General features: G+C 42.6%; 1 protein-coding gene across 3 annotated transcripts in view; it reads right to left on the bottom strand.

The window, feature by feature from the left end:
• DENND4A (DENN domain containing 4A) overlaps window positions 1-26,089 on the bottom strand; it is a 131,120-nt gene that overhangs the window by 78,031 nt on the left and 27,000 nt on the right. For all 3 annotated transcript variants that reach the window (XM_019503964.1, XM_019503966.1, XM_019503965.1), the window contains exons 3-9: window positions 20,765-21,094; window positions 19,635-19,884; window positions 10,332-10,401; window positions 8,599-8,768; window positions 7,605-7,846; window positions 5,835-5,901; window positions 4,081-4,139 (exon numbers count right to left, since the gene is read on the bottom strand). In XM_019503964.1, the coding sequence (XP_019359509.1) occupies window positions 4,081-4,139; window positions 5,835-5,901; window positions 7,605-7,846; window positions 8,599-8,768; window positions 10,332-10,401; window positions 19,635-19,884; window positions 20,765-21,072 (1,166 nt within the window). In that variant the 5' untranslated portion in view covers window positions 21,073-21,094. The remainder of the gene's footprint in view (window positions 1-4,080; window positions 4,140-5,834; window positions 5,902-7,604; window positions 7,847-8,598; window positions 8,769-10,331; window positions 10,402-19,634; window positions 19,885-20,764; window positions 21,095-26,089) is intronic.

The raw sequence follows: 26,089 nt of genomic DNA, 5'->3' as shown, positions 1-26,089 counted from the left end.
CGCAGCTGGAGTACTGCGTCCAGTTCTGGGCGCCGCACTTCAGGAGGGATGTGGACAACATGGAGAGGGTCCAGAGGAGGCCACTCGCATGATCAGGGGGCAGCAGGGCAGGCCCTACAAGGAGAGGCGACGGGACCTGAACCTGTTCAGCCTCCACAAGAGAAGGCTGAAGGGGATCTAGGGACCTGTTACAAACTAGTCAGAAGGGACCAGCAGGCATTGGGGGAGTCCAAGAGAAGTGGTGCAGGCTCCTACCCTGGGGGTCTTTAAGAAGAGGTTAGATGAACACCTTGCCAGGGTCATTTGACCCCAGTACTCTTTCCTGCCATGGCAGGGGGTCGGACTCGACGATCTACTCAGGTCCCTTCTGACCCGACCAACTATGAAACTATGTTCCTCCACCAGGGTGTGATGTGTGACAGCCATAATCCTGCCTTAGTCTCCTCATGGTTCAAAGCCTGCTGTAGCTTGGGACTCTGAAAAGTGGTGCCAAAGGATAGGTTTTACGTGCTACACTGAAAACAAAATATAACAGAATGCCAGTTACTGTAGATTAAATAATTATTCTTTCTTCTTCAATACTGCCATTGTGGATCACACTGTTTAGTAGAGCTGTGCAAAACTTCGGTAGCCAATTCAATTCAGAGGAGGTTCAGCCCCATTTGGCGGCTGAATCTCCTTATCCGAATAGAATCGGGAGACTCATTAATCTCTCCAAATCAAATTGGAAGCCTCTGAATTGATTCAGAGAGATTAGGTCATAGACTGTACAGGCAGGCGCTGCGGTGCTGGTGGGAGCAGCTGGGGAAGCCCTGGCTTGAGCTGGCAGCCCCAGGAGAAGCCATGGCTCATCTGGCTGCTCCCCCAGGTTCCCTCCTGCCGGGGTGAGGCAGGCAGTGCTGGCAGCCCCAGGACAAGCTGCAGGGGCTCGGGGGAATGATTGGGAACAGAAGGAGCAAACTGGGGGGAATGAACTGGGGCTTCTCCCTCGGACTATTTGATGTACTCATGGTCACGCGGTGTGGACTGCCAGTCTCTGTGGGCCGCCTGCGGACGGTGGCCGGCAGTGAACATGGACCCCGCACCCCCGATGGGGTGCGGGGATGGATCCAATGTTTAAAATACCCCTGAAGGGGTGGGTCCCACTGGTTGCCGCCATCATTGTTGCGTTCGCTGCTGCGGCGAGGGACGACCAGCACCATAAGACTTCAATTAAAACAGTCTGGATCGGGTAACTTGTTGGCATCCGGCGCTCAATGTTGTTGGCAGTTGTCTAAAAGGCTAAAAGCTTAAAAGCGTAAAAAAGTCCTGGGAGAAGTCCTGGGTGCTGGGGGGAAATGATTGGGGAGCTGGGGGATCGAACTGGGAGTTGGGGGGAAATGACTGGGAGCTGGGAGAATCAAACTGAGAACTGGGGAATTGAACCAGGAGCTGGGGAAACAAACAGGGACTTCCCCCCTGCCCCCGGTTTGATTCTCCAGTTCCCAGTCATTCCTCCCAGCCCCCGCAGCTTCTCCTGGGGCTGTCAGCACTGCCTGCCTCATCCTGGTGAGGGTGCAGCCAGACGAGCTGTGGTGCCGGCTTGAGCCGGGGCTTGTCCAGCTGCTCCTGCTGGCACAGCCTACCTGTATAGCCCATGGCCAAATGAGATTTGGGCCAATATCTTCGGATTCAGATTTGGCCGAATCGAATCACTGTCCCTCCAAATCGTCGAATACTTTCCGCCTTGCACCAGCTGACTATTTAGCCAGAGGCTGCCTTACTTTTGGTTCAAGACCTTGGTTGGTACTGCAGTATGCAGTATGGACGTACCCTTCAACTTAATCATGATCCTGGGTAGGACTTGGACAAAAAAGGATTTTACTCTGCAGTTGAAGGGAGGCAGAAGAGTAAATATATATCCTACAAAAATATATCTGCTTTGGAACTTTATTTTTTCAGGTTTCAATTGGATTTTCCCAGGACTGCCAAGGTGATTAAAGAACCCAGCCTGGGGTGGGAATAAAAATCATCTCTATGGACTTGATATCTTTTTTTTTTTTTTTTTTTTAAACTCTTTTTGCTGTAGCCTCTTCCTATTGCAGTGTTCTCAACCTTTTCAGAGTCAGGACACCACTCCGCAACTTTTCTGAATCTGGTGGCATGCCTCTGTTGAAAACCACCATGCTCAACTTACCTCGGTGCTTCTCAACTGGGTGCTACTGCCTCCAGGTAAAATTTCCCCTCACCTTCTGCACAGGCAGACCAGGAAGGAGTACTGCACAAGCACACACTCCTCCTGCCCTAGGGCTCTCTGCTAACCTTAAAGCAGAAAGAAGAACAAGATCGTGCTCCAGCCCTTCTCAGTCTGACTCTACATGGCATCTCCCAGAAAGAGGCATGTGAGAGAGGTGGAAGTATCTTGCATGCCTCTGTTTCTGGGAAGAGCTTGGGGCAGCCAGACTGGAAAAGGCTGCAGCCCTGGCCAGCTCTTCCTGATGCAGGAGGAGTGCACATGTGCTGCAGTCCAGCACATGGGGCAGTTTTACTCGGCCTTGGCAGTGATGGTGCCTGCACCACAGTGCCCTGGGGGAGAGGAAAAAGGGGTCTCATGGCACCCTGGTTGAGAATCACTGCTTTACTGAAAGGGCGATCTTCAGGAGACCCGATATCTGTATAAATGAAAACAAAAAAACTCTTTTTCTTGGACAACTGGTTTTCTTGGGGCGGGTTTTGTTTGTTTCTTGCAAAGTCTGATGTTCTCAAAAGGCAGATTATTAAATGCTTAAGATATCGGGCATCAATACTGAGGCTACCGCCTTCACCCAGTGACGATGAAGAATGGCACTTCCATTTATGCCACTCCTTCCTGGTCCAATGGAGTCACAGCGAAGCAACAAAAGTTACTGCTCCTGCCTGTCCCACATGATTATGCTTGACAAGAAACCCAACAAAAGTAAAGTAAAGAAATGAAAATGTAAACAACTAAACTGTACTCTCAGTTTTTCCACCCAAAAGCAAACATTGTACTGTTACAACAGTTACCCTGTACCACAGTTCACAGCAAACTTTGCCCTACTTTGGTGTTTCCATTAGAAAATTGTCCTCTGCTCACTAGCAGTTGTGGAAATGTGATGCAAACCTTTGGTAAATGAAGTGCAGCTGCTCCTGCTGCAAAATATTTTCTGTCAGTGGATAACACCACCATTTTGCAGCATAAGATCTGGCAAAAACAGTGTGCGTGTCCAGCCTCCAGACAACAGGGCTTTCCCAGACCTGGCCACTTGCCAAATCAGTCAGTTTTCTGCATACGGCACAGAAATTTTCAGTAATACCTTTGAACAGTAACTACAAAAAACCCTATCAAAACCCCACAACCTGCTGTACTAGGCCTACTCAGGTAATGTTTTGGGTAGATGGACAAAGTCGGAGGGAGAATGACCAAAGATGAAAATGAGAACTGCAGTGGATGCATCTACTAGGGATCAAATTTTAAAGACTCCCATTTAAAATGTATGAAAATAGTCCAAACAAGATCACCACAGAAAATATAAAAGGGAATAAAAGCTGATCTGTATATTAAATATTTTATCTTTTTATAATTTATCTTGTTTTATTGTAAGCTACCCTGAACTTTTTTAGGGGAGGACACCATATAAATAAATATTTTCAGGTTAATTGTCCAAGTATTTTAATTAAACAACAGGAATATATACCCTACATTTAGCCCCTTTAAGACCTCCTCCCCAACTATGGAGCTGCTACCAAGAATCTCCACAGTTAAATATATGCATCACTATGTTTCTACAGCAGCAAGTGAGATTTTTTAAAAAAAATAAGGGAAATATATTCCAAAACTTTTACTGAGATAAGATAATTTAATGTTAATTCTGTTATTATTACTAGAATGACTTACAGTATTTTAGACAGCCATAAAGTATAGACTTAAAGTTCATACTTAAAAATAAGTAAAAATCAGACAAACACAAACTGCTGAAGACTGTAAAAGTTATTTTATACACCGTAATATCTCAAAGTCTTAAAGCTGCCTGCCAAATACACAGCCATATATATTTTAAACAAAATTATAGTTATACTTGCCTTAGTGGTAGAGGTGATGATACAGGCTGACTAAGAATCAGGTTATCGTGGGGTGATAGCTAAAAAATAAAAATAAAAAAGACTTTTGTATATACGTTTTTGTGGACATTAGAAATACCAAATAAGAACGAAAAAGCCAATGCTAAAAAGATTAAATGAAGTTAAAAAAAATCACGTTGAATATTAATACCGTCTCACATTTTAATATTTTACTTATAAGATTTAGGAGACACTCTTCCTTTTCTTGCAACAGAAAGTTGTCTATCATCATCTTACATACCCAGAAGGAGGGATTAAAATATATATGCCCACATCACATCTGGATTAGAGTCTGTCAACCGTCCAAAATGAAGCCTTTAACATTTTAGATAAACAATGACCTAGAGCCCAGACGTTCCTTCCATCATAAGACTGTAAAATAGCATCTTCTACTGAAGATAAGGCCAGATTCTTGGCTGATGTTAAAACAGTTCAGCTCAACCGGATCTAGTCTAAGAAACTACTCTACACATCATCTTTCCAAAGGTTTCTCCAACAATGACATCAAGAGCAGGTGTTTCCAAGAGAAGCACGCAGGGTCATACGTGGAAGGGATGCAGCAGGACTGGGCACTCCTGCTCATCAGATAGCTCTGATGTAGGTAGGCTATGTGCTCCTGCTGCAACCCTGTCCAGTCCGGCTCTGCAAGAGGCACACGGGGCAGTTTCACCCGGCAGCAGAGGTAATGATGGCGACACCCTGGTTGAGAATCACCAAGGTAGGCTGAGACAGTACAACAGTGGTTCTCAACCAAGGTGTCACCAAATTAAAAAAGTTATGGAGTGGTGCCCTGAATCAAAAAACGTTGAGAATCACTGTTCTACTCGCTCAGAGTTTTCCTCTAAGTCTGTAGCTGTCATGGGAAGTCCTAAGACCAAGTCACCAAGGACAAAATACCGTTTTGTAACTTGGTCAGAACCAAAGGATTTGAGTTCAATCATTTTGGATACAAGACTGTTGAACAGACTCACCTGTTCTCAGGTCTACATTTTTAACTATTTTCTCTATCCTGATTGCCTCCTGATGAACAAAAGAAACAACCTAACTGGGTTTAATAAGCTTTAAAAATAGCTCCCTCATGAAATCCTCAACTAACAGGATTTTGTTTTTACCCCTGCCAATATTGCATGAGGTTGAAGAGAAGATACAATTTTAACTGGTGATCAACCCAATCCTAGTGATTATGCCACTTTTACATTGTGGAGCCTGGAGAGATTACCTTGCATGAATGGACAGCAAGGGTCACATATCTGATAAATTGTGCCTCTAGTGAACGTGCATTGATTCTACAGATTTCAGTGGCAACTATATACAAGCAGACAGCAAAGTAAGGTACATTGAGGGGAAACAAGTGGCCACAAAGAATTTATTAATGCCCCATATCTAGCTTAAAAATCCCACCCAGTTTCAGCTGATTGCAATAAATAGAAGAAAATACTTTCAGGAGCTATTGTGGCTTCACAGGGATCCTCTAGCTTTTTCTCTCAACTGTGACGTGGCCGTCCCCACACGAAGTCAATCTTGCTTATTACTTATAATGCTCTGCAAAATGCAAACTAAACTAGCGGGCTAAAATCCGTTCTTTGCAAATTCTTTGTGAATCTGGATATTAAAAAGTTTTTTGTTTGGATATAAACATGTACATTATATTTTCACACACACAAAGCCTTACCTTGACTTATGCCACGGTTAAATAAGAAAGAATTTACACATACCTGAACTAAAATTCTGGGTCTCTGAGGGGATGGAAAAGGAACTTTGTGCATAAAATGGGAAATGTGTCTAAAGAAAAAGAAAATACTGACTTTAATACAAATGGATAGTTTGGGAAATACATTGTATTGCCTCCACTATGAAGAGTGATCATATAAAAATAACCTATTTGCTCAGAAGATTGGATCCCTATGTACCTTCAGCCATATTTGTGCTTTTATTCAGTTACTAATGCAAGCTTTTGCCATTTATAGTTCTGAACAGGAGAGGTAAAAGTTGCCAGCCATGACAAAATAAAACAGGTTCTTATTACCCCAGTGCAGTACCAAACCAATGTGACTACACTGCTGTTGGCTCTGGAGCCAGCCGGCGCAGAGCTGGGTCAGGTCACTCTGTGCTGCAATATGGCCTTCATCACGCAGACGATAGTCCATGAGCAAGCATATTTATCACTAGCTTGAGGCATCTCTGCCCAGCACAGCATTATGTCATTTAGACATACCCAGCATCTTCACGGTCATGGTATTTGGACACTTTGGAAATGTACACGATCATTTTAATTCCTTTTTATACATCAATGCAACCGGCTGCTAAAAATCCTCAACAAAGAAATGTAGTCAAGTCAACCACTCTGTTACTCATGTGCAGGCCCAGTGAAGGCAATGGGACAGCATCATCCCAAAGGACACAATCTGGCCATGGGAACCTGTACCGGTAGCAAGATGACAGAAAACAAGGATCTCTCCCACAGCCCAGGTTAAGTTCATCAGGCTGGCAATTACACAAATGATCCTCCTATTTCTACCTTTTTAACTATTAATCTTGAATACCACCATGTCACTTTAGTTATCTCTCGTCAAACTGGGGGAACTCAGCCTCATAACCAGATAAATGGAGCCCCATGCTAACAGCATTTGCAAATGATGTGTGGCACAGTAACGTTAGGGAGAACAATGTCAATGTATTTCTATTCACGGCCAGCTTCTAAGACACAAATTGTACATAAAGATCAGTGACAAAAATATTTTCAGATACCTGAAATGATCTTTGATTCTAAAGATAGAAGACAAAAGCTTCTTCCCATGCAGCACCTTAAATTCCCAATGTCTTACTGGGAATTTCACATGTCTTACTTATCAATAAGTTTTATATCAAATATATTATTATTTATAGAACTGGGTTATAGAATATAAATAATAATATCTAAAGAGTAATGTCTGTAACCTTCATTCAGACTACAGACATTACTCTTTAAATACAGACATGTATATCAGATTTTACAAACCTAAGGATTAGTCTCACTTGTGACAATCCAATTCAGATAACACACTGAGAAAGGTAAGACCATCAATGTAAAATCCAGCCTGATTTATCATCTCTAAACACACACATAATAAATATTTGAAAAGTGCAAAAATACATGTACTATTTTCAGCTTTTTTTCTGCTCTATCTGATAATATAATAAAGGGCTTATAATCTTACTACTAAGCAAAATGTTAAAAAACCCTAAGATCAGCTTTTCAATTTTAAAAAGAACTGAACTGCTTAAGTGGCATATACAGAAGAGATGAAATACACTTCTCTAACAATCTGGACCTTTTAAGAGAAACGAAGTTTATACCCCCTGGAGGAATGAGCATCTGATTCACTATAACAGCAGCACAAATAAGAAATAAAACATATATCACTTTGATATGTCAAAGCATCACACTCATCTATCAAAGTAATATAGAGAGCTTGCAATCTGAATTTTTCTTTGAAATAACTTACTTCTCAATAGGCAAGACATGTGGGCCAGAGATGGAATAACGATATAGGAACATTAGAAACTTCTTGAAAGCATCAAAAAAAGGCCAATGAGAAAGAAGACATATACATTTGTTAGTCTGAACTGTTTTGGAGCTATCCAGCTTCCCATCTCCAGTCGTCATTAACCCCAACTGAGATTTCTGTTTTTCTGTGAGATTCTCCTCAGGATATGCTTCATAGAACTGAATAGCAGCACCATATACCTGCAAGCAATAATATATTTCATGTATTTGTCTAAACCTTTAAATAATAAATTGGAAGTTATAAGTAAATCTATACTCTGCAGTGTGTTAAATTACATGTATGGCATCTTTTAAAATAATGTCTTTAAAATATTCCTGCAGTCACAATAAACTTCGCCCTCTAAATATTTTTAAAACCATAAAGCCCCATGTAAAAGGGAAGCTAGGATAAGTGTTCTTAATGTAGATAAGGAAGTAATGCTGTTGTGTTTAGCTGATATTTCAGGTATTTGGGGGCTATTCTGTTAGCAGTTCAAGATACTAGCCCTCCTCTATGCCACTTCACATTATACCAACAGTATATGCATGGGCATAACGAGGCTGTAATTTGAATGCTTAACTGTACAAAAGTCCTAGCTACTTGTATGTAAACTCACTTTATTGCTTGAAACCACAGACCTAGAAGAAAGCATCGTACTGGTAACTGAAGAAAAGCAGGAGGGAGGGAATTTTGTGTTATCTGAGCCAAAGCCAACTGAGGTCAATGCAAAGACTCATCCTTGACGAACAGGCTCTGGATCAAGCCCAAGCTCGACCCATCCGCGGGAATACCTTTCATCATCACTCTTAACAAATGTCAAGCTGTACGACCAAGTGTTCCACCACTGATAATGGGAGTCTGTGTTTGTAACCTTGTTGCTTTTGTAAACATTAAACGCTGAAGCTTACAAAAAAGAAATACCCAATACTAGTGGTTATGGTTTTACAAGTACCTTTGCTGCTGAAGCTCCAGTTAATACAAATGTAGAAAATACAGGAAGTGGGTATTTGCTATTAGGAGGCCAGCATTCAATCGTTGCACCCATGGGTAAGCAAAAGAGAGGCACAGATTCTGGTAATGGGAAGGACTCATAGTCTTCTTCAGGGTACCGGCAAATTAAACCTATTAAAGCAATATTTAAAAAGACAGTTACATTCCAACACAAGAACTGGGTGTTTGTATTAACCCATTTCCTGTATTAATGTGCATTAGATATATATTAATAGGCATTAACTATATTCAAGCTCATGTTCTTGTTAAGAGATTGAATAGTTTCAAAACATACGGCCTAGTACAAGATAAGTTAACAGCACAAACCCAGATAACTATAGGTCATCACTTGGCTAAAACATGGTGCAAACTAGGAAGTACTTGATTCTCTAGGTACTGCTGAGAAACATTTATTCATTTCCCCTTTTCCAAATCTAAATTACTTAACACTTAACTACATGCCAGTAAATAAACATTTTATTTAATTTCAAATCCTTAAAGAAAAATTGAACTTAATAAGTCAAGGTCTTAACAAGTCAGTAACTGAAAATGATAAGAAAAAATTAAACTGCTAATAGGATTTAACTATGTTTAAAAATATTAGAAAACGTAAAGTAATCTCCTCTCTAGTAAACTGATTTTCCAATGAAAAATTTAGTAATGAATTAAAAAAAAGCATGAATAGTAATTAGATAAAATGACAAACTAAAAAACCCAGAGAGATCTTTAAAATATGTTAATTGGCGTAGTATTCACTGACCTGGATGAAGTTATGCTGATATACATCAGCTAATAATGGCTTTAAATTTAATCAGATTATTTTTTTTCCTAGTTACAGTTTTTATGGGAGCAGCACCATCAGCCAAACAGAAATGCAGTTAAGACATGAATACAAATACATTCAGAATTCAGGTCCATAGAGTCAAGCACTCAACACCGATACAAACCGAGGATCCTTAAATACTAATCACAGCAGGCTTTTATTATGGGGAAGGGAGGGTGTGGGGCGTAAATCTTGCCCCCAACCGGAGAAAAAAGAACTGAAGATTCAAAATCCAGGATAACTTAAAAGCCAGTTTCACTTTCAGAGCACTACTACTTAAGGCTCTTCTATATCTTCAACCATTTGTCTGCAGCAATGTAAATATGAAGATGCATTTCAGAATCGAGCTAATTTATTCTGATAGCATCTGTTTTTTTTCTTTAGTCTTTGGTGTATGCATTCAGGCTGCAACAACAGAATGGATGCATGACTAAACTGAGAAATCAACTCTTCTTCATTATCTAACATTACAAGGTTATTAAAAACCATCAAGGGTGAAATCCTGGACTCAGAGAAGTCAGTGGGAGTTTTGCCACGGACTTCAATAGTGCCAAGATTTCAACCCAAAAGGTAATTACAGAGGCTGTGCCATATTCTGCATCAGAAATGGCAAGCAGTAGTAAGACTATCATATAAGAAACTGAGCCTATATTTAATGCAAACTTAAGAATGAAAGAGTATTTTAGACAATTCTAGGGAATAGTCTGGGTATGTTCTTTCATTAGAAAGTTCTTTGGGTTAAGATGTACTTTATTTTTCTGTCTCATACAATATCAATATCAACTAAATAAGTAGTTCTACAGAAAGATCGATATCAAGATGACATTCAAAGTGAGCATATGTACTGGTAATTGAAATTCAAGAGTACTTACCAGCTTTATATGATATGGTATTAGTTTTTGCCACGGACTTTTTATAACATAAGTATACTGCTGAGCCCCACTGTAAAAAAAAGAATACACTCTTATATTTTTATGGACTGACTTGACAAGGTGTAATAATGGGGTGTGAAATACAGGAAAAAATGCGAGGAAAGAACACTTCACAACACTTATCTTGCATAGAGCAATACCCCAGGCACAAAACATTTATCATTTGAGATCAGAAACAAGGTTCACCTAATTCAGTATCCTGTTTTGGACAGAAGATGGTTCAGATAAGTGGTTAGAACCGCACAGCAGACAGATGTGGGATAATCTGATTCCTCACTGGAGGGCACGGACAATTACACCAAGTGAAATGGTGGGGATGTGCCATGTCCCAGCCTGCTCCATGCGTCTACTCTATCGCAATGTAAGTGGAAGCTCAACAGTGGTAATGTAGCAGCCTTTGGACGCTGTTGCAAGCTACCCCAGTTTAGAGTGCTTATTGCAGGACAGAAGCAGACACACTAGAGTTGCAATAAATTAGACCAGTGGTGCCCAAACCTTTTGCCCTGTGGGCTGGAAGAACAGTTCCAGGTTGGTCTGGGGACCCATCCCGCTGCACAGCAACTACCTGCCCATCACCCAATGCCAGCACGTGGGGCTGACCAGGCAAGGGCTGATCCAATCGTGATAAGCTTGGAAATTCAGCAGTGGAGGAGCGATGACAGTGGTGGGGGAGTGCAAGTGTTAAATTGCCACTACTGAAATTTGCTTAAATCCTGAAACATGATGTTTGGTATTTCCTTTTTTTAAACGTTAACTGTAAAACCCTGGGTATCCTTGTTATCCATATAAATGTCCAATGCCTTTTTGCATCTCATTAAACTCTTGGCTGTAATCCTGTTATTTTACTCACCCATGTAGTCAGGCTGATTTTAATGGTAACAACTCCTGCGAGTTAGCGTAAAAAGATCTGACCCATAAAATAATAGATTTTACTCTGCTACCATTCCCACTTTAAATTACACTGATGTCTAATCTTTTCCTGTATTCAACCACTTAACCTATAATTTCACACTCTGTGAAACATCTTAAATGCAAGACGTCAAACTATTTTGCAATTTTCAAATAATATTGGCTCACTGTTCAATGATGATATGACTTTAAAAAAAGAATTAGAATTTTTCATTTAAAAGAAAATGCTTTCTTATTCCAACTTTAAACGGGCATGGAAAAATAAGAAAAATGGGAAGGGGCCTAGAAGAGAGGAGAAAGGCACACTAATGAGTGCATATAAGACAGGAAACCTTTCAGGGGTGGGAGAAAAAGGAGCAGTTTGCAGGTTACTTCACTGGACTCTTACAAGTCGACTACTCACAGCAGATACAGCGATTCTCGTAGGACTGAAGAAACAACTGAATAATTGCATGCTCTTGAATAAACATCAAGGCATACAACAGCACTGAACTTTAAAATGGACATAAAGCAACTTAATAAAAAAATAAATGCATTTAAAAATCTATATTGTTAAAATTGAGAGATCAATTAGACAACAGACTAGCAATAAAATTTGTTTTACTTCAGTTGTATGTCTGATAGCATTTGTGTATAGAGTCACTATTTTAACTCTGATCATATGAGCTCTTTTCCCCCTGAAGAATGGAAGTGAAACTTTTTTTTTTTTTTTTTTTAAAGGAAGTTGCAAATCACAAAAACGGAGAGGGGACTTGGGAAATGAATTTTACACTCAGCTTTTGAGACTGGCTAGATTTCAAATGGCTTATGTTCTTTTAATGCCAAATAGGCATGTTTTAAAACATTTTGCTTGATCAGGCATGGTCATTTTATCATGGGACATAGGAAGTCTCAATTTACTCCTAAGTGCTAGCTGTCATCTTTCTTGTTACACCTGAATTTGGCTGTATTTAAGATCTGTAATGTTGTCCCTGAAAGATGAGCACTTGTAATTTGCATTACTTCAGCTGAGGAAACTACAGCTCATTTCCTACATCAGGAGAAAGTTCTGCCTGACACAGATGAGTAACCAATTCTTTCACAGGCAGTTGCTTCTAACCGTTCCCTTCCTGTTGTACCAGCACATAAACAGAGCAGGGCAACTACAGATCAATGTGACGCACAGCAGAACACACTTATGGATGAAAGGTTTCTGAGGTTTGGCATATGAAACCCCCACTTCAGTCTGCCTGTCTACTTTGTATGCCCACGCAACAGGCTTTCACAAATAGTTTTGTAGGAACCATTCTGGATACAATGTTTGAAAGCCTGGCCACAGCATTCCCTCTTCACCACGCGGATGAGATACAGCACAAAATGGAAACAAATATATTTTCTCCTAGGCATGTGCTAGAGCAGGGGTGAGCAAAATGCAGCCCGGGGGCCGGACGTGGCCCGCCAGGCCATTCTATCTAGCCTGCGGGGCCCCTAAAAAATTTAGAAAGTTAATAGTGATCTGCCCCTGGCTGCCTATCATGTGGCCCTTGATGGCTTGCGGAAACTCAGTAAGCAGGCCTCCACCCAAAATAATTGCCCGCCCCTGTGCTAGAGGCTCTTTCTGTACTGCTTGCTGGAGACTCCTTTGATTGAAGTGAATGACAGCAATTGCACCGATTTCACTGGGAGCAGGAGCAGGCCTTAACCATCGATCTACATAAAGTCATTGACACCCATGGGAAGAGGGGGATCCTTTTAATGACCATAAGCCCAACTTAAAATAGTGAAACCAGCAGCATAGGGACTTAGCAGATGCAGAAGGCAAACAAACTGCTCAAATCATTACCTTAAGGTCCTAACAAGCAGTTATTCACCCTTCCAAATGGCTGGGTTAAGAGCTGCTAGCTAACAAGAGTCATTTGACAACACAGCTGCCCCAAAAAGGATCAAAATGCAGCTGAGTGAAAATACACATCTGCAACATTATGCAATAAATGAATTCAACTTTTAATAAAGAGACTCTGTTAATGCGATAAGGTCCAGAATGACAATTTTTTTTCTTCTTTTTCTTTTGCACAGTCCATGAAAATGCTCTCTCTCTCTCCATTACTGTCTCTCTGCTCCAAAACATATACCATGCAGCAGGTCGCTCCAAACCTAACATTGTTATAGATACTACAATATCAAGAGCTATCTTTTCAGATATTCAGATCTTGATCGTCACTGGGATATCAGGGCGTCTTGCAAAACAGCACAACAAGAAATAAGGACAACTCAACAGTACCATAAACACATAACAATGTCAGTAAGTTTAAAAAATGCATGCAACTATAACTTAGCAAGACTAATGAATACAGGAGGAGAAGGCTTACTGTCTTGAAATGTCCCACATCCACTACTTGCATTGTTATATCATTTTTTTTAATTATTAAAAAGGTCTTGAAATATGAACAATTAGGAAAAATAAGTCAAATTTAATTTCAAATAGAGGTACACTCATATATTGGTCGCCATGGGTAACTGGTGCCTCCCGAGTCTGGGGGGCACTAGATGGCCAATGGGGGTGGGTGGGAGTCTTCCTGCTGCCGATCCCCAGCTGGGGGGGATGGGACTCAGCAGCCGATTGCCGAGCCAGCAGTAAAACCAGAAGTGCACCTCCGCCAGCACTTCTGGTTTCGCGGCTGATGCTTCCAGGGGGTGCATGGCCGATCTTAGGGGATACATGTGTACCTGCGTGCACCCCCTACGTGTCGCCAATGTTGGCTGCATATCAGACTGGCACAGATAACAGGAAACTCAACGTTATCAGCAATCAGCCTTTTTTGGCCGATAATGTCACCAATAAATATCATGTGCACGTGTGCATCTGCAACATGCACATGGCCAGGAATGCAGCCTGGCAGTTTAAAGAGCAGCATCCAGCCAGTAAGCCTGTGGGAGGGGAAGGGGCATGGAGGGGGGTAGTCTGAGGTCCCCATGGTGGGGAGGGAGTGGGGCAGAGGCAGGTGTGGCCCAGCCAGGGTGGGATGCAGGACAGAGCCATGGGCAGCTTATCCGGGGGGGGGGCAGCCCCCTGCAGCTGTGCAGCCCCCTGGGAGGCATGGGGGGGCATGTGCAACCTAGATTTGTGCACAGGGAGAGGGAGGGCTGCCCACTGTGGGCTCAGGGCCAGTGGCTGCACAAGCCTCTTCGCAGAGCGGGGGCTAGGCTGGGGCAGTGCTCAGGGCGAGCTCAGCTGTGCAGGGTGGGCGGTGATGGCGATGCTGGAGGGGTGGCTGTGAGGAGGGTGCTAAAGGGAATTTTGGAGTGGCCATAGCAATGGTACCCGATTACTGTGCAGTACTGTCACCAGTTTTTTTCTGATGTTACTGTGCAGTAGCTCACTACTACTGCACAGTAGTGTCACATCACAGTTAGTGCCAGGTAATGCTAGTGTGTGGTAGCAACGATACGCTCACTGTCTAGATAAATTCAGCTCCTCGTCCTTGGGTTCTGCGATTAGCATGTGTTCCCTTAACCCACCACATACAAACTATTCTTGGAAACTCTTTCTCTTCCCAGTTAATTTTGAAAGACCCACACAAATTACAGAAGAAAATGAGTTAAAAACAAGTGCACACACGCACAACCACCTTGGCTAGGGACAGAAGTTACACATAAACCAGTAAAAGTGATCAGAAACCAATTCAAATCTGTAACACGACAGAAGTTCAGTGCACATAAACTTTCAAAATGGCTAAAACCGGTTTAAGATAAACCTGGATAGATGTAGTATCAGAATCAAATGATTTAGGTTAAATTGGTTTATTGAACTTCTGTCCCACATCCCCTCCAGATTCAAGTTAACTCACAGTCCCCCAGCATCCCAGGATGCTTTGCATCTCCCTCGCAACCCCCTCTTGCAGGGTGGGTGGGCTAGCTTTGCCAAAAGCTGTCTGCTCCAGCTGATCAGAGAAGCATGCTCTACTGCCCCCCAGCTTCTGGCCTGAGCCACTGCAATGCTAGGCATATGGCTGCATTTCCAAATCAAAAGTGAATGTCTGTTCACTTGTTTATCTGTTCAATCTATGCAGCTTAGACTAACCTGTGAAGACTGAATTGATTCAGCCTTGGGCTTTCTGACTCTCTGTACTTAGCCCTTGGGTCAAAAGGGGAAGGAAAACACTGAAAAAAAATATTTAGTTTGCCTGTTACAGTAATTTTAGCTTCATAGACTTCAAGGCCAGAAGAGACCTCTAGGACCATCTAGTCTGACCTACAGTATCCACAGGCCATAGAATCTTTCCAAGATGCTACTAGTGAAAGTAGATTAAGAAATCCGTCTACAAAACGTTGAAGTTGCACATTCCTTTAAATGTCCTTAGCCCAGCCGACAGAAATGCAACTCGGTGAATGGAATGTTAATACCCCTCAAGGACATACAGGAAGTTGGTCATCTAATCAGTCCCTTCTTTCTCTAAGAATGTGTGTAAATAGCATGCAAAAAAATGCTATACTAAATGCCACAAAAATGTACTATAACATCCACACTTTCAAATACAAACTCCCTTTTCATTTGGCTTGGAAGAAAGCACATGTCCTTGAACTTTGGCACCTTTATGGGGATACTGTTAAATCTGCCAGAGACCAAATTTTATCTAGCTCAAGGACTGAACATTCACTAACAAAGCAAAATTTAGTTTTGCTCTTTTCTATCATTTCTGATAAAATGATGTTTTAAAAAAAAAAAATCAAACCACGACTCCATACAATAGCGTCAATGCAGCAAAATTCAAACTATGAAAAAACATGCTCTGCTATATTGAGACAAACATCTGCACTTACAGAGAACTCTGCAAATTTCACCTTCACGTAGGAAGGAAATTGGCATCCCTGAGCAGAACAGTGAATACATAATGCAGATTCACTTACTGGCTTTTATTCTTACCTCGAATATATATAAATTGGAAGGAAGCCAGACTCCATTTAGCTCTTGAACTGATCAATTAATACCGACTCAATGGAGCACAGACTGGAACTCAAGTCTACCCTCTCTTAGGTGAGTGCCCTAACTATTGGACTATGGAGTCATACCCACTCGTTCCACTTCTTTGGCTCAATGAATATATAAATTATTCCATATAAGTGGAACAAGTTTTACCAGGAAGAATTGAAAGAGCACCCCCCAGAATATCCTGTGGCCCAGCAGACTGGGCATTCACCTGCCAGCAAGATGCTGGTTCCAATGCCCTGAGGCAGAGGAAGGAACTAAACCTGTAACTTCACTGCAGATTGAAGGGAAGCACCCAAGTCCAGAGAGGTATAGACTTAAGACACTCCCCCTGCTCACGGTTTCCTATGGGTCAGCTTGAACAGCTCCCCACTAAATGGGCTGGCTTATGTGGCTCTTATTCCTAGGTACCTAAATCTCCCATTTTATATATGGAACCAAGGCATCTAACTTGGGGTGCAGGTTGCACTAGGTGACAAAGGGCTCCTACAAATGTGTGGGAAGCCTGCTCCGAAGAACTGAAAATCCAGCACGTTAGAGCTGACTCGATTAATCGAGTCCGCCGGAGCACAGAAACTGATGCATTCTGCATCACGTGTATGAGCATCCCTGTGTGTTTCCGGACTGAAAAAATGGCAATGGGGCACTTTGAAATAGAACATGTTCAATGAGCTTTAGTTCAAAGTGCCCCACCGCCATTTTTTCAGCAAGGGGACATCGATACATGTGACATGTGGACGCTTTGAATTAGCACAGCTCACTAATTAAAGTACCTAGCACTGCATCCCACAGCACGTGTAAAAATGCCCCAAGTGCCTGAAACAGAGAGGTTGTCAATCATATCAGGCTACAAACAGATGTTTGTAGTTTTTACTTCGGGAAAATTGCTATTCTCCCAATAGAAACTATAAGTGCACAGATGGACTCAATAGATTTCTAGAGTTGGAAGGGACCTATTAGATAAATCGAGTCCGACCCCCGCTCTGGGCAGGAAGCAGCGCTGGGGTTAAGTAACCCCAGCCAGGTGCTTGTCTAAACTCCTTTTAAATGCCTCCAGGGTAGGGGAGAGCACCACCTCCCTTGGAAGCCCAATCCATATTTTGGCAATCCACACTGACGAATTCTTTCCTGGTGTCCAATTTAAATGTTCTTCAGCTTACGGCCGTTGTCTCTAGTAACCCCGAGGGGCACCCTGGTAAACAACTATGTTGTACCCCTTATTCCCTGCTGACCCCCTCTGATGAGCTTGTAGACGGCCACAAGATAACCTCTCAGCCTTCTCTTGTGTAGGCTGAAGAGATCCAGGGCCCTCAATCTGTCTTCATAGGGTCTTACCTGCAGGCCGTCAGCCATAGGAGTAACCATACGGGTAGCCCTCCTCTGAACCCTTTCCAGGTTATCCATATCCCTCTTGAAATGCAGCGCCCAAAACTGGACGCAGTACTCCAGACGTTCAAGCTTTTTCTCACAGAACAAAAGTGGCTGCTTGGGAGAAAAATAACCCTGGAACAACCAGGGTTAAACCGTTCCTGGTAGAATTTCTGAATATCTGCACACTTTCCTCCAGTTTAACTTCTCCTGGGGTCACAGATCTGAAGGCGCAGGGATCAGCTGCTCCCATCCCTCTAACAGAATACTACCTACCTGCTTCTCACACACCGGAGGTCCCGGTGAGAAGTGGGCAGGGGCTTTTCTGCTACACTCCCTTTGCCTGGCTGCTGGGCACCGGGAGCCGAGCACAGAGAGCAAGGCCATCTGTTGCCATCCTTGCCAGTTTTGCCTTGCCCTCCACCTCTCCCTGCCCCCCTACAGCCCCAGCTCAGCTGAGCAGAAGGGGAAGAGGAAAAAAAGGACGTATGGAGGCACCAGGCTGGGGAAAGTCTTATCCAGCTCAGGTTGCTGCCTAGCAGACTTCTATAATGCCATCTCTGCTAGCTGGCAGGAAATTGGATTCAGGGAGGCTCTCCCAGTGGTAGTGAAGCCCTAGATGTGTGAAGTGGATGGGGGCTTTGCCCAAGGCTTCCAACTCTCCGGGATTACCCTGGAGTCTCCAGGAATTAGATATGAATCTCCAGGAGATTGCTGAAAGTCACCCAGGAGATAAATGGTAAATCATTCATTAAAATAAATATTAAATGTTGAATTCGATGTATATAGTAGTCCAGTTTTTAAAATGTAATAGTAATGTGAATTTGCCTTCCTGATGTAAAGTCAGTGCCCCATACTCCATAACTGATTTCACAAGCACGTGGGTACGTTCACATTGTGTGTCGTGGGCACACCGACATTCCAGAAGCCTCCTGGAATAGATTTAAACAGAGTTGGCAATCCTAGTTTTGCCCCACTGCTTCATCCCCAGACCCTTGTGTGGACAGGTGCAGGGAGGCTTTCCTGGGGAATAGGAGTGAAGCAGGCACTGCTCCCCTCACTTTCTCCAGATGAGGATCACCCAGGTCTCAGGAAAGCACAGGAATAGAAGAGAGGGGGCAGTTGCAGACTGAATGTCCCTCTCCTGGGGAAATTTCCCAGGAAACTTTCCCCAGCAGAAGTGAGTATCTATTGGTGGCCTTAGCTCAGGGGTTTTCAATCTGTTTTCATTTGTGGACCCCTAAAAAATTTCAAAAGGCGGTGTGGATCCCTTTGAATTGTAAGTGTGGGAATTCATATATTTCTGATCGATCGTAATCATCTTTCACAGACCCCTTAGGCATAGTCTTCAGACCCCCAGAGATCCACAGACCACAGGTTGAAAGCCACCACCTTAGATGGAAGCCAGTCAGAGACAGATTGAAGTGTCTAAAGTTGCATTTCGTAATGCTGAGCATATGGGTACTTAAGCCATTCTTAAGAACAAGTCCTATAATCATGCTAACAAGTGTGTACACATGATTATGACTAGCAGTATTGCAACATAGGTTCCGCAAACAGTGTAGACTAAGATTTTTCTTTCCAGAACAGTGCAAGTGAAACTACTCAAACAGCTATATTCCCTATTTGACCTTGCCTTATGTAGTCTTAGCATAGTTTTAAAATAGGACTAAAAGCCAGTTTGCAGATTAAAGATCCCCATCTACAATGAGAATACCATGCTAGAAACCCAAGCACAAACTACCATGTTTGTACACAGCTGTACGTATCATGATACCTCAGCTTCTAACACAAGGCTCAGTGAAGTCAGCCTCTCTAACACAATTTATGCCCACATAGGAACAATGGTACCACCCCTCCTCCCCCTTATGAACTTTTTTTAATTACTTACTTAAGATAAATTAAATTATTCACCATTCTCTCAGGATTTTTTATATAAATCCTCTCTACTCATTGGAGCATTGAATGTTAATTGTATAAACCTAGATGTGAAAACTTACCATACTGCTATTGAGATTCTTATCAACTCTGCAAAACGTATGTGGAGGGGTTTCTCCTTTACTTGGTATAATTATGCATATATCTGTGACAGCCAACATATTCTGGATCATGTTTTCTGATGCTCTTCGATAGGTAATATACACTCTTTGTGATGAAGCACCGCCACTAATGTTAGCAGGACGACCATATGGAGTGGCTTGAATGATTTCACAGCCCTGTTTTACTCTCTCTTTCCCATCATATAATACCCTAGATAAAGAAAAAAAGGATTTAAAAAAAATGATAATTGCTTAAAAACGCAATGAATATTGAACCAAAATTATGACTGAAAACAATCAATTAATAGGCAAATCTTGTCTGCTGCCAATCAAGACTGCATTTTTATTGAAAGAAAAAGTTACTTCAGTTTAAAGCTTGGTGGAACATGCTAATTTCACAATGACGCTAGCCTCTCATTTTCTGTGTGCATCGTTACTGACTTCAGTCACTAATAAGTGTGGACTCTATAGGAAAATCTCTCATAGTATTGTACCTATGCTCAAAATTTGATAGCTTACCGTTATGATTTTGAGAAGGAAACTGTTCTGACACTCGGTCCTGTGAGCTGGTCACTGAACACCTTTGATTCTCTTTTCAATCCCTATTTCAGCTTTACTGGATAACCCAGGGCATGCCACCTAACTTATATTCTATTTTATACGTGAGAAAATGAAGGTAACATCACCAGAAATTCTATCTGAAGAATACGCCTGATGGGTACTTTTGTAAGTGGTTTCCAATGAAAGCAATAAGGACAAAAATGGTTATTGCTCTCCGTAACCAAGATCCAAAGGCTATTTGGTATTGGTTTTTTTCCCTAAAATCTGGGCACTTACCCAACCCCAGTAAAGTCAGCAGAACTCCTTCCATTTGAGGGCTTTTAGTTCTAGTCCCATTTTCACAAAACCTATCAAATTCTAATGGAATCTCTGTCCTGGGAGGTCTTTAAGGCTGGCTCGACAAAGCCCTGCTGAAATGATCTAGTTGGGATGGTCCTGCTTTGAGCAGGGGGTTGGGTTAGATGTGTCCACCCCTCATGTTCTGCGATTCTGAAGTTACTAGAATCAGCATCATTAATCAATATTCTCACCCAAGATCAGTAAGCGGGGGCTTGTCCCTTCCTCTCCGGTAACAAAGGTATATCTGTGGCCCCACAAGACTCCCGTTATTGAGATCTGCCGATAGTCCTGATGGTGTAACATCTATGCATTTGTATCCCTGAGGCACTTCCTCCCCCAGAGATTTAATAATTACGGTCACATCAGTGATAGGTTCTTTTGGTTTAGCAATTTTATGGCAAGCATCATTGAAGTGAATTTCTTCTTCCAGTGGTTTTGAAGTATCCGTCAGGCCTGCTACAACAAAGTAGTCAGCAACACGAGCTCCTTTGTCTTCCATCTTCCATTACAGAAAGTTGTGCCTAGTAAATAATAAATATGCAGACAAATGTTTTTGAAAACAGAAAATTCTAGAATATACCAGATTCTCACATTAAGCAATAAACACAAGCAGTATATATCTTTATAGTTAAAATTAAGTTGCGTATTATAATGTGATTATGTTCTAAAAGAGGACTACTGTCCATCAGCTACTGTACTGCCTTTCATTTCCATTACCAGCATGCAACACTTAAAAAATTCTAGCAACACTCTTTCTATAGTGATCTTGGCTCTCACTGTTTTTGAAGCAGATTTTTTTTCTTCTCTAAGGAACGGCAAATCCATATGGCCTCTTTTTGTTTACTTGCATACTAGAGCACCAGCATCAGCAGTGACAGCAAGAATGTGCACAATTTGGGGAATAGCTTGTTAGTTAAAACTTGCCATCAAGCCAAATGGCTGTGCTCATATATTTAGCATATGCTCACGTTTTGGTACGCACCAAAGGAGAGGGTTATTTTTGTGTAATCTGCAATTAATTTTCAAACATTTAAGACTGTGCATGCGCTGCATTGTATTCTATTTTTATTTACAAGCAACAGTAGGAATGTTTATAACCATCTCACTTTATACTTTGAACAAGTCAGATCTAATAAAGGGAACCAAAGTTAAGGCATGACCTGTCAGACGTATACGGTGTGCTAAGTGGTGCTGATTCAGTAACAAGTACAGTTCCTTAGGGTGAGTACTCACACAGTGCCCTAGCATACAATTAGAGTCACTGTACAGCTGGAGACGTCAGCTTCTGAATGAAATTTAAAACCAAGACCACCTCTCTCTGTCCTTTAATGATCAAATGGTCAATATAAAAAATTAATCAAGATCACATGGGTCTTTTCATAACTGTGGGGGATCACTAATTGTGCTGTTCTGGCCAACTTCCAATTTGGGAAATTGCACTCTTTCTTCCTAAAATCCCTCCTGTAACATCAGCTGGATAGGGAATTGTTCACATCTGGTCCCAGTTAATTTTGTACAGTGTTACTGTGCAGTTTAATGGATGGCTATCATTTTCCACTTTCGTAATGTTGCTGAATTTCAGTGCAAGATGAAATGATCCCTGTTGTGATCTAAGGATGGCCTTGATATTAAAATAGAGGGCTAAATGTCAGAGATTCATTTCCAGTCACAGCTTTGATGGAGAGTCCTGTATAACTTTGGAGAAGTCATCTGACCACTCTGTCTCTCATTTTCTCTAATTGCAAAATAAAGATATTAAACACCATCTGAAATGTCTCACAATTTTTTACAAAACTTTGGGAAACTACCTACAAAATATATTCAAGCAAGATCATGCTAGAAACCATACAATGCATCAGGGAAAACTTTTCAAGAATTAGACTTCTGTTGCTGTATCTTGAGCTTCTGAAAGCAGATGCGTTTTGAAGTTTCTCAAGCTTCCTTTTATTTTTCTGAACTATGTTTGTTAGAGTCAAAAGCAGCACTACAGAACTGGGAAGGTACTGCTGGGAAGAGTGTGCTAGTAGTCAATTAAGTATAAAACCCAGAATAAAAACATAATGGCTGGTATTAACTTGATTTTTTATGTCAGCTGTCACTCTTTTGCCTTGATTTTCATTTTCTGTACTAGGCATAGGAATCAAGCCTCAGGCCACAATGTATCCTGGTTCTTCCTAGCAAATTTTAGCTAATCCTACATTTGTTTTGCTTGGAAGTAAGGGATACGTGTCTGAAGTTGAGACTGTACCCCAGATGGCTAGAGCTCTTGGTTATCAGGGGAAGAATACCCATTATCCACTAACCACCAGACCAGGGGTAGGTAACCCTCGGCATGGATGCCATAGCGTGGCATGCAAAAGCATTTTGCTTGGCATGCATACCTCGGAGTAGACGGCGGGGAAGAGGCCAAGGCCACGCTGCCACAACAAGGATCGGGCCCCTCGCAGCTCCCCTGCCATCTGCCCATGACATGCCCAGCATGGGGTGTTTTTGGCACTCTGCCAACCCCTGCACCAGACCAAAAAAGTTCTCTCTTGTCTGTTTTTGTCTAGAGCTGCGTTTCTCAACCTTTTTCCTTGGGGCTGGACCCGATGATCTTCCGAGGTCCCTTCCAGCCTTACAATCTATGAATACTGGGACCCACTTGCAAAGATCCATGGCCTGTCCTGACCCACACCCTCTGGCCCTGCCCCCTGGGGCATGCTGGTGTCTCTCGCTCCCGACCTGCAGCTCCCTGCCCTTTCACGCCCCCCAGCTTCCAAGCAGCATCTCCAGGCCACCCGCCCCGGCAACCACGGCCACCGGCCATGGTGCCGCTAACCTGGCCATGCAGCTCCCCCCACCCCCTTCCCCTCTGGAAGAGGCAGGCACCTTCCCACCAGCCCTCTGCCCCACCACAGCTCACGACCCTTCAAAATATTCTTGCGACCCACTTCTGGGTCATGACCCACAGGCTCGGAAACTCTGGTCTAAAGCATTTGACTCAACAACAAATGTAACATTGGATGGAACTAGACAGCTTTTTGGTTTCGGTATCATTTTGCCGCTGGAAAAAAAAAAAAAAAAAGCTGGTTGAAATCTTCCTTGCATCCTTAATAACCGAAGTGGAACAGTTTAAAACAAGTGATTGCTGAAAAACTGACAGAATATTAGAAGGATCTTAAGTGGAATACAAAAGGTAACATCTAAATACCTTTACGATAGCTAGAGAGATCCTGTCCTCTCAGAGGACACAAAAAGCAACGCCTTTTTGTTCTACCTTCAGGATTAAAATGACAAAAAACAGAAACAGGTATCTGAAGTAAATAATGGTATCTGGAAAAATGACAGTGTTGTTTTGGTACCAGTATACGAATGTAATGTGATAATGAGCTCAGTCAAAATTTGAAGTACTATATTTGAGGACCTACAAGTTCAACAATAATGTATTGGTACTGTATATCGGGACATATGCCCTCTGCAGAGCAGGCTAGCCACAGTGAGAAAGGATGGGGCAGAGAGAGATTTAATGTAGTGTGTCTAATCTGTCCAAACACTAACAGTCCAAACACAAACACTATTTGAGCTGATACACTTCAAATAAAGTACGAAATATTTCTCAGTAGTACTATCCTTAGTAAAACTCACCTACTATACATGAAATTTACACGGTCATGAAAAACTTCCCCCGATGATTCAGTGGCTGCTGATGGCAATGAATGAAAAATTACAACAGATTTCTTTTAGCTGAAGTACAGTGCATAAATATCTGTTTCTATCAGCTTAAAAAGATGCAGCACAGCTTATTCAGTTGCTTAAAAAATTAAGTCAATACTTTTGAGAGTGCATTGACAAATGTATCAGAAAGAAAAAGACTGTTTCATAATGGAGATCACAAATTAATGGTGATCATAGGCAGCCTGCCAGCTAAACAACAGAAAGGATTTCTTAAGGAATGCCAAAGAGCGAAAGGACTGGCCGAGTGAAAGCCATCAGCACGTCAAAACTGCTCACCGCTTATCCCGAGACGCGCTCTGGCAAGGGAACAGCGTTCTGTAAGTTATTAAATGAAATACATCACGAAAATAAAAAAGCACAATTGTTTCCACTATCAAGTTGCCTTAAAACATAAAGTGATGAATGGATCAAACGTGGCAATTTATTCTCTCTCAGAACACTAAAACAGTTGTCTAGAATGAAATGTGCATTAAAATGAAAGAAACCAAGTGGCAACTAACTAGGAAAAGCCCAGCTACCAAGACGGACTGAACCAGAACACAAGTACGTGGCAGATGGCACTGAGCGTGCTCCAGCCTTTGGGTAAGCAAGCCGGCCTCCGCACAGGCAATGGGGACTGCTCTAGGCTGTGCTGGTTCTGGACACCCGAACTGGGACCGTCTCTCCTACGGCGATCAACATCGCCCCTCTAGAGCATGAGAACGGCCGTGTACTGGGTCAGACCACAGGGCCATCTTGCCCAGTATCCTGTGTCACATCACAGCAGAGAGCACGTCCTGAAAGGGGGAGTGAACTGGGTATGACCAGAGTTTTTTTCTACTGTCCCAGCAGGGTTGGTTTTCTTCTTTTTGTTGACCCAACACAGTGAGGAGGAGGAAGCTGCCTGTTTTCAGTTCAGAGGGGATGAGCTGGACTTAAGGGAGGGTGCTTGGGTCGCAGACTGGGGCAGAGAGCCAGGATGGGGAACGACTGGGACTGCAGGCCGGCAGAATTCAAGAGGGAAAACAAGGAGTTTCAAGACAAAGACTAATGGAATAACATTCAAGTTGAAAGAAGGGTTTACAGAATTGGGTGAGGAAGGGGAATTGGGAATGGCTGGGCAAAGAAGCTAGGGTAAAAAGCTTGACATTAAATACCACCAGGACTGGAAGAAGATCCCAGGGAGGGAGATTGGGCTTGGGAGCCGGTTGACATGAGGAGGAAAACTGGAAGCCAGGTATAGTGGAGAAAGATTCATAGGACAAAAAGAGGGGAATAGGAAACTGAGAATAGGCTGGAAATGCAGCGGAGTGAGACTAGAAAAACTGGGCGAGGAGCTGGGGTGAAAAACTGGAAGAAAGAAGAATCACAGAATCACTGAGTCGGGAGGGACCTAGAGAGATCATCGAGTCCGACCCCCTGCCATGGGCAGGAAGGAGCACTGGGGGTGGCAGGGTCATAAGACCCCAGCCAGGTGCCTATCCAGTCTCCTCTTGAAGATCTCCAGGGAAGGTGAGAGCACCACCTCTCTGGGAAGCCTATTCCAGGCTCTGGCCACCCTTACAGTGAAGCAGTTCTTCCTAATATCCAACCTAAACTTCTCCTCCCGCAGCTTGTGGCCATTGTTCCTGGTGACTCCAGGGGGGACCTGGTGAACGGACTTTCCCCGAGTCCCTGCTGCTGGCCCCTGATAAAGCTGTAGGCAGCCACAAGATCCCCCCTGAGTCTCCTCTTGCGGAGACTGAAGAGATTCGGGTCCCTCAGCCTCTCCTCATAGGGCTGGCCACGGAGGCCCCCAACCATGCGAGTGACCTCCTCTG

Source organism: Gavialis gangeticus, unplaced genomic scaffold (assembly GCF_001723915.1).
Source record: "Gavialis gangeticus isolate Ggan-Ray unplaced genomic scaffold, GavGan_comp1, whole genome shotgun sequence".
NCBI lineage: Eukaryota > Metazoa > Chordata > Crocodylia > Gavialidae > Gavialis > Gavialis gangeticus.
Note: the sequence above shows the minus strand (reverse complement) of the source record. Positions and strands in the feature narration are given on the sequence as shown.